The 8,887-nt window shown below is 50.9% G+C and overlaps 1 protein-coding gene across 2 annotated transcripts; it reads right to left on the bottom strand.

The window, feature by feature from the left end:
• Positions 1 to 1,045: 1,045 nt before the first annotated feature.
• Positions 1,046 to 6,809, bottom strand: DMBX1 (diencephalon/mesencephalon homeobox 1; the record flags this gene model as incomplete). 2 transcript variants are annotated; one of them, XM_079129678.1, is made up of 4 exons in its annotated part: positions 1,046 to 1,500; positions 2,432 to 2,780; positions 3,062 to 3,255; positions 6,656 to 6,809. In XM_079129678.1, the coding sequence occupies 4 exons, from the start codon at positions 6,807 to 6,809 to the stop codon at positions 1,046 to 1,048; spliced, it is 1,152 nt and encodes a 383-aa protein (XP_078985804.1). The 2 variants fall into 2 exon arrangements, with proteins under 2 accessions (XP_078985804.1, XP_078985803.1); XM_079129677.1 differs by having other exon boundaries at positions 3,062 to 3,240.
• Positions 6,810 to 8,887: the final 2,078 nt, after the last annotated feature.

Here is an 8,887-nt window from a genome sequence, read left to right as displayed (position 1 = left end):
GATGGACTCCCAGAAGGGACAGAAACTGCTGAATGTGAAAGTTGGGATTGTGAGAGAGAAGTACCAGCCCTGTTTTCTCTTAGAGCACTCCTCCCCAACACCACCCTCTGATCAGGGAGAGTCTTACCGAAGAGAATTCCAGAGCCCTGGTGAGCCCTACTAACACCAGGCCTCTGGCCCTGGAGGATCCTCAGGATGTTGGCTATTCAACTGCCTACCCAGGCTGAATACTGTCTCTACTCCCTCCTCCTAGACCTGGGTGGGACCTCCAAACTGAGAAGAGAGAAGAGAAAGTGGCTCTTGCAGCCTTCCAGATGACAGACATGGGGAGGAGGTTTGTGAGGCCAGGGCCACCTCCTGCCTGCCACTCCAAGATCTCCAGCTAAGGCCTTGTTGCCTATTTGGGCATGGAATGGAATCGCTGCCTAGAGTGGGTACAGGTCGAAGAAGGAGACAGGGGCAGGCAGGGAAGAAGCAGAATCACTAAAACTAAAAAGACCACACGACACAGCTTGAGAACTGATGACACCAACACAGCCAGCACCAGGGGGGTGAGACGTGAGAGGGAGACCAGAGGGGCAGGGACAGAGAGGTCAAGGAGGTTCCAAGGAAGGGAGAGAGGAGGGAAGGCTGGAGTACAGAAGCTGCAGGTGGAGGCAAGGGTGGCAGTGGAAAAGAGATGGGAGGGGACAGGGGACCTGGGGCAGGCAGTGCCTGAAAATATAGCTTTATATATTTATATCTCACATTCCACACATCAACTGACTAGGGGGCAGAAAGGGAGGGAAGGGAAGGAGGAGGCCATACTGAGGAAGGGCTCTAGCCAGCCTCTCACAGCCTCCCCATTTGGCCTCCATAGGGTCCAAGCAGGGCCATGCAGAGGGATGTAGCTTTTACCTGGGGCTCTGTGGAAGGGGAACAGGGAGAGACCTCCAGGTCCCAGGATTCCTGGGCTCCCAAATTAACTCCTGAGAGCCTTCTGGGGATAACCATGGGGTTGGGAGGGAGGCACCCAAGACCCCTGGATGGGTTGGAGGTCAGACAGTCAGTTGGGCAGCGTATCGAGTCCCAGGGAGGCCGCGTGCTGCTTGGCCCTGAGTCGCAGGTTCTCGATACTTGTGGTTTTACTGTTCAGGGCCGCGGAGGCAGGTGCCAGGCCTGCTGGGGGCGCAGGCAGCAGTGGGGATCCCCACACACCCTGGTGGGCAGCAGCAGCTGCTGATAGGGACTGGTAGTAGGACTGGCAGTGCAGGGAGCCCAGAGGGGCCATGTTGACGCCCAGGTAGGGCACTGCAGCAGCGGCGGCGGCAGCAGCAGCAGGAGCTGGACCCCCCACTTCAAAGGACGAGTAGTGCACCAGGTTGTTAGTGGCCGCCATGTGCTGGCGAAACTGCTCCTGCAGACGGAAGAGGCTCAGCGGGGAGGAGGAGTAGGAGTGGGAGGGGCCCAGAAGGCTACCCCCTGGGGCTGCAGGAGCCATGGCCAGGCTGCCTGGGGAATCTGCAAGCAGAGAACCAAGAACCAAGTACTCAGGACCAGGGGATTGGCCTAACACTAGGGGTTCCCTTGGCTTCCTATCCCCTTGGCACTAGCAAGACAGGCTTTGGGTGAAACCATAACCATCCCATCTCAACCAGGGCACCCCAGAAGTGTTGCTAGGAACTCTAGCAGAGAGGAACCTGGGGAATCTCCAGTGTTCCAGTCCAGGCTCCCATGTCTGGATCCTTGGGGAGCCCCGGCACCTCCCTTCCCTTCTGTCCTCAGCTCCCAGTCTTTATGGTCTCCCTGCCTGGGCTTGGGGTCCATGTCTGAGATATGCCTCAGATCAGAGCTCTGTTCCCATAAACACAGTTAGGGCTGGAAGGCTTCAGCCCAGGGCAGCTCTGTGGGAAAGAGATGGGAAGGGATGCCCAGTCCCGAAAGAATCCGTCCTAGAGACCCTCTCAGCAGGTGCCCCTTCCACAAGGGTCGCTGAGGAACTAGAGCTAAAAGAATCTCTGAGCTGAAAGAACATGGAACCAAGGCCTAAAATAAAAGGGAATCTGGAGAGACGTCTCTGATGCATGTGGGAATCCCAGTACCATATGGTATTCACCCAATATGCACTAGCACATCTGTGCTGGTTGTTAAAATACTAGAGTACTCCAAATGCTTGATAACCTTTGCCCTGAGCTCCCTAAGTGCTTCACCCTGGCTCCCGCCCCTCCTCCCCAAACCATGTAGACCTTCCCATGACTCAGCAACTAAACAGTGAACATCTGGCACAGGCCTGCTATGGCCAGTTCTTTCTAATTGGTCATGCCCCTGAGTGCCAGTTGTTGACTGTCCCCTACTCTGACCCATGTCATATACCTAAGCTTCTGTCAGCCTGGACCTGGCTGTTCTGCCTGAGCTGGGGCCCCAGCACACCTCGGCATCTCCCAAGCCTCACCTGCCTTGGGGCTGCCCCTCTTGCAGCCTAGCCCCTTGCTCTCAGCCCCAGGGCTCTTCTCAGCTTTGGGATCCTCGGTCCCAGCTCTGGGGTCTTCCTCACGGTCTGGCTGATCCTCAGGGGCCGACTCACTGGCTGACTGCTCAGACAGGCTCAGGTGAAGCTCAGCAGGGGCATCACCACTGGGCAGGCTGGAGGGCTGGTCCATCTCCAGCTGGGTGTCTGGGGCTGAGGCCTCTGTCTTGCCTTCCCCGTGGGAGCCCTCAGCCTCCTTCTGCTTCTGGAGCTGTTCTTTCTGCAGGCTGCGCTGCTTCTTGCGAAACTTGGCCCTGCGGTTCTTGAACCATACCTGGGGACAGGGAGAGGAGCAATTAGAGGTGAGGAGGAAAGAAATGGGGTTGTTGAGGAGCAGGGTGTTCAGGATGTAGGTAATAACACTGTTCCCACACCTCTAGGAAACCCACCCCCTCCATCCCTTCCAAATTGCTCCTCCTATCAATGAAGACATCAATGGAGGTAACAGCTGCACCTCAGCACTGCCTGAGCAAGTGCTGGCTCCTGGACAATGAGGGGCCAGACAGATGAACTAGAGCTTATTTGTAAGAACTAGTTCGGGGAGCTGGGCCCTACCTGCACCCGGGCCTCAGGCAGATTGGTGCACATGGCCAGCCTCTCACGCATCACCACATCTGGGTAATGAGTCTTCTGGAAGGTCTTTTCCAGGGCCTCCAACTGCTGAGCTGTGAACGCTGTGCGGCTGCGACGCTGTTTGCGGTGCTGGGAGCCATAACGGGCCTCCAAGATGATGTCTTGAAATGTACAGCCGTTGGAGGGCAAGGAGAGGGGGCCCATTTAATTATGGGAAATAGGTTTGAATCTTAGCCTTCTCTGATCCACTCCAGCTGCTGTTACCCAGGCAGCTGTCAGAGCTGGACACTGGCCCTTTGCCTTTGGAACTTATCCATCCCCTTTCCACTGGCTAAATTTTCAAAATCTCTCCATCCCATTATCTACTATCAGGACCACAGAGGTCAACTCAGCTCCAAAAATGTCTGTTAAGCAGTAATTAAGCAGGGTCTTCCTTATCTGAATGACACTGGGGATGGGTAGGGGGGTATTGCCCTAAATTCTTAAAAGTCCCAAAATACTTTAATATTTTGAAATTACATGATGCTGATAATCTGAAAATCCACACCACAGTGGTTCTACTACCACATGGCCCTTAAATTCTGGATACGAAGGCTTCTATGACATCAGAGCATGAGAAGCCAGGCTGTCAGCTGGTATTCATCTCAAGGTCTAGTCAGGGAGGTCTCACTGGATGAGAACGCCATCTCTGTCCTCTGCATTCAATCTCATCCCCCAGTTGATGCATCTGTCTCTGATGGCAAGGCCAGAGGTTCCTGCTCTTACTTTCCTGACCAGACAGCCTGATTCGGCAGGGACATTAGAAGCCAGTCTTGACCATTCTGGCTGCCTCCTCATGGACAGGAAAACCAAGAGGCTGCACTCCAACACCATGATCTTAGAGGAGAGACAGGCTGGTGGACTGTTGGTTCTATAGTCCCACTCACATGTCTGGTTCACAAAAACTACCCAGGTTAGGGTCTTCCTAGGGCTGGGTCCAGCCTCCAGCCTTCTGCTTAATTAGAGCCTCTCCCCTCTGACTCCCATCACACCCAGGTGCATCCTGCCCTGTCTATGCTGAAGGGAACCTGAGTTGTGTCCACCTCTGCGCAGGGCTGCAGAGTTCCTCCCCTTGCAGTCCAGGAATTGGGAAGTCATCCACAACATCCTAAGTGGGAACAAGGCAACCTGGTGTCCAGAAAGCCCCAGACTTGGGGATGTTACTTCAGTTTAAAGGGAGCCCAATCCCTTACAAGTCAAGTCCTTTTCTAGACTAAGCCCTAAACTCATGCTCCTCACCCTAGGACAGCAGAGTGTTGGGGACTATTTAGTCATCCGCCCCCCCCCCCCCCCAGTAGGGGAACAACAGTTCCTTGGCCTACTTCTGGCTACAAAGGGTAGGGTAGGCAAGGGGAGGCCAGACTTTCTATCCCACAGCCGGAAAGGCCTGCCTGGTACTCGTTCCCTCCTTCTTAAGACTTTGAGAATTGGGAGGTGGGCTGAATACCTCAGTTCCTCGCCCCTACCAGAGACAGAAGCCTCTGTCCTGACTCCTTCTCTTTGTGCTCTGGCCCTTGGGACCCAGAACACTGTCAGGAGCTGATGTTACCACCAGGCTGAGCATAGGGAATTCACTCTAAACAACCATAGTGGGGACCATACCCAGTATCCCCACCCCAAGCACTGATACCCCACGATGATCTAGAGAAGGAGTCTCCATTTTATCTTCTGAGTCCTGCCTGGAGGACTGGCAGGGTCTAAAGAAGTGGAACTGGCCACCATCACATCCTCCCTGCCAGGCTGGCACTCCTACATGGATCAGGTTCTCAGACCCCATCCCATTTCTGTGCCTTGACTCCTGCTGGTCCTCCCTCCTTGCCATTCCATTTATTTATTTGTTTGTTTCTTTTTTTTTTTTTTTTTTTTTTTTTTTTTTGGAAGTGCTGGGGATCAAACCCAGGAACTCCTGCATGCTATGCAAGTGCTCTTCCACTGAACCATATCTTCAGCCCGTTTTTTTTTTTTTTTTAAGCTGATATATTTTCAATACCCTTATTTATTTTTATGTGGTGCTGAGGATCAAACCTAGTGCTTCACACATGCTAGGCAAGCACTGTACCACAGAACCACAACCCCAGCCCTCCTCAGCCTTTTTTGCTATGCCTTTCAAAGGCCTGGTGCCTGCCCCTGGTCTGCAGAAAACCCTGGCTACACTGACGGGTCCTGCAGCTCCGCACTGCCCCACCATTCCCTCCTGTACTCCTTCTGCCATACTGTCTCATGGCCCATGGCACCTGCTCTCCAGAAGAGTTCTCTAAAGTCCCTGAGGACTGCCTGGCCCAGGCCTAGGCTTGCATGGATTCAACAAAGTTTGGCCTGGGACAGGATGGGGTGAGTAACATTGCCTCCCAGGAAATCAAGCTCCTCACCTATGGGCAAGGTGTCCCTCTTATACCCACTAAAAGGCAATCAGGGCAAACAATCAATTGAACCAGGAATTGGGGGCAGGTAGGCTCCCTCCTGGTACTTCCCTTGGGTATTAGACACTAAAGACTTCTGAGCATGGCTGAGACTCTGCTGAACACCTTGTATGTGTTATCTCAAGTAATCTCTCAGCCATCCTATGAGATGGGCACTGCCACTATCCCAGGGGAAACTGAGTCTCAGAGAACAGAAGTGAATAGGAAGACCCTGCACTGACTGCAAGTCTCTCATTCCACAGCTCACATTTTTTTTTGTCATAATATCATGTTCCAACCCCACTCGTGCCCAGATGTAACCTCTTTAAGTCTCAGTCTCCATAAACATAATAACCTCTTTCCATGGGGCACTCTAGCCCTCCTTCAGCTACTTTCAGCTGCTTTTCAGCTACTCTGAACAGTCCAGTACCCTTCTACCTTGGTCTCTTCATCTGCAAGATAGCTAATGGATACCTCTTGCACAGGCTTACCATGGGATTTTCAAGGCATCAGCCAGCACCCGGTCCAACACAGTGTGGGAAAATGGGCTGCTCTGGATAGACAAGCACAGATTTTTGTATAAGTGCTGCCAAACTGAGCATAACAACCCACATTTTGAATTATCATCTCTCTGCCAAGTGACCTGGGGCTCTTGGTTTTTTGTTTTGAATATGGTGGGGGTTGTTTTGTTTTGTTTTGGTACTGGGGATTGAACCCAGGAGCATTCTACCTCTTAGCTATTTTCCCAGCACTTTTTTCTCAATGTGTTTTTTGACACAATACCTTTATTTTATTTATTTTTTTATGTGGTGCTGAGGACCAAACCCAGTGCCTCACATGTGCTAGGCAAGCACCCTGCCACTGAGCTACAACCCCGGCCCCCCAGCACTTTTTATTTTATTTTGAGACAGGGTCTTGCTAAATTGCTCAGGCTGGCCTCAAACTTGCAATCCTCCTGCCTCAGCCTCCTCAGTAACTGGGATTACAACCTGTACCACCATGTCAGGCTTATGACCTGGAGCTTGTGACCTGAGCCACCCAGAACAGGCTTTCCCAGTGTTCCCCTCTTCATCTTCTGGAGACTCCTCCCCAAGCTCACAAGGGCCTGACCCCATGATCCTGTCTTCCGGGCCCTTACCAGCCAGGCGCTCAGCCAGTGTAAGCGCGTGCACTGATGGCCGGTAGTCCGGGGCGTGCTGGGCTTGCTGGGCTGCCTGCTGGTGCAGGTTGTACATGGCGCTGAGCGAGTTCATAGCGTGCAGTGAGTAGCCGTTCACCCCATAGTGCTGCATAGTGGCATCCGTCTGCTGACAGGGGAGAAGGAAAGAGGACATGAGGCAGAGCCATTGGGTACTACCCTGGGACAGAACCCACCCACAGTCCAGAGCCTGGATGCCCACATCATCCCTCAGAGCTTTTGCCCTCCCATCAGAAAGTGGCTTGACTTGCCCACACGAGGGCTCCTGTACTTCATTACTCCTTCATTTACCCACTCTTTCAGTGACTCACCCAGCAGAAAACCAGAGTAGGATTCAATACCCTGGGCTCTAAAGTCAGACTACCTGGGCTGGAATCTCAACTCTGCCACTTAGGGAATGTTGTGACTTTGAGCAAATCATTTAAGTTCTCTGGCCCTCAGTTTACCCATCTGCATAATGGGATTAACAGTAATACCAGTCTTCTGGGGTTCCTGCAAGGATTAAGAGAAGCCTTTTCAATGGACCTTGTGTACTGTATGTGCTCAAAAGTGTTAGTTTTTGTGATTTCCCAATCCATTTGCTACTTTATGCAACCATCTCTTTGTTCAATTGCTCTTACTCATTTCTACATTCATTGATTCACTCACACACAAATTTATTCAATTGACACCCATCAAGACCCACTGGAGCAAAGTCCAGAGCTGAATTTTCCATTGAGGCATTTGCTGTAATGAGATAATGAACTAAAACACTAATGTCTGGGACTGGGGATGTGGCTCAGTGATAGAGCACTTGCCTAGTATGCACAGGCCCTGGGTTCAATCCCTGGTATATGTGGTTGGGGGACCCTTAATGTGATGTACCGACTTAAGAACAGATTGATATGATTGATATATATTCACTGTCATATTCACCTCCTTTATTCTCACCAAATCTCCAAGAAGTAAGCAAGAACAATAAACCTCATTTGCAAGAACAATAAACCTCATTGTCTCCAAGAACAATAAACCTCATTTGCAAGATGAGTCTAGAAAGAACAGTGGCATGTTAAGATCATACAACCTGTCCAAGGACTACCCCATTCACGTTGAGGCAAACTCATTCTTTTGTGGCCATTACCAAAAAAAAAAAAAAAAAAAATCGTCCATTTATTGAAGAATACATCCTTCCTGCTGAAATGTTTTGGATCAGTACAAGGCTGCCCAGGTCCCATCAGCCCCAGATCCCTCTGAACACTTGTGGTCCTCATCTGAGCACGCACCCTGCATTATCATGATATGTCATTTTTTGGAATGTGACCCCATGTCAGCAGCTGCTCAAAAATACACTGGTGTTTCCTATTTCTGGGAGGTAGAAGGAGAAGACTGGGGCAATGGCAGGTCCATTTGATTAGAGAAATAATTTGTCCAGGTATCTCAGCTCCCCACCCTCACTGAAGTAGATACAAGGTGTACATAACCAAACATCCACAGCATGCACACACACACTGTCACAGACAAGTATGCACATTTCCTGCACAGACATTGTTGGTGATGCATTCACAGAAGCCCTCCTTCTCATTCCCACAAACTTAACATCATTACCCCCACAGTTCCACGTTCTCATAGAGGCCTAACGGGGCAGCAGATACGTCTACACACACGGGTTCATATAGTACACATATTCACTCAACAAATATTTATTAAGTATCCACCTACCAAAGTCCCTAACTTCATGGAATTTACATTCCAGGGAAGAGGTATATATAATAAATAAAAATGTATATAATAATGTCAGACAGGAATAAGTGCTCTGAGATAAAATAAAGCAGGGAAAGAGAATGAGGAGAGGGAAAGGAGAGATTACTTAAAACATGTGTTCAGGGAAAGGCTTTCTGACATTTGAGCAGAAACTTGAAGTAAGCCATGAGGAGCTCTGGGGGAAGGCTTCCAGGCAGAAGGAATAGTGAGGACAAAGGCATGAACGAGCCTGTGTGTGCAGAACAGTAAGAAAACTAGCGTTGCTAGGGCATAGTGAGGGGGAAGAGAGTGGAGCCAGTGAGGTTGGAGAAGAGGGGCCCCTTGCTGGAGGGCTTGGTGACCGTTCATAAAGAGTTTGGATTTTATCCTGAGTGTGTTGGGAAGCCCCTTGGGGGTTTTGAACAGGGGATTAATATATATGACCTGTTTTTA

This window comes from Sciurus vulgaris (assembly GCF_902686455.1).
Source record: "Sciurus vulgaris genome assembly, chromosome: 1".
NCBI lineage: Eukaryota > Metazoa > Chordata > Mammalia > Rodentia > Sciuridae > Sciurus > Sciurus vulgaris.
This window is presented reverse-complemented; position numbering and strand designations above follow the sequence as displayed.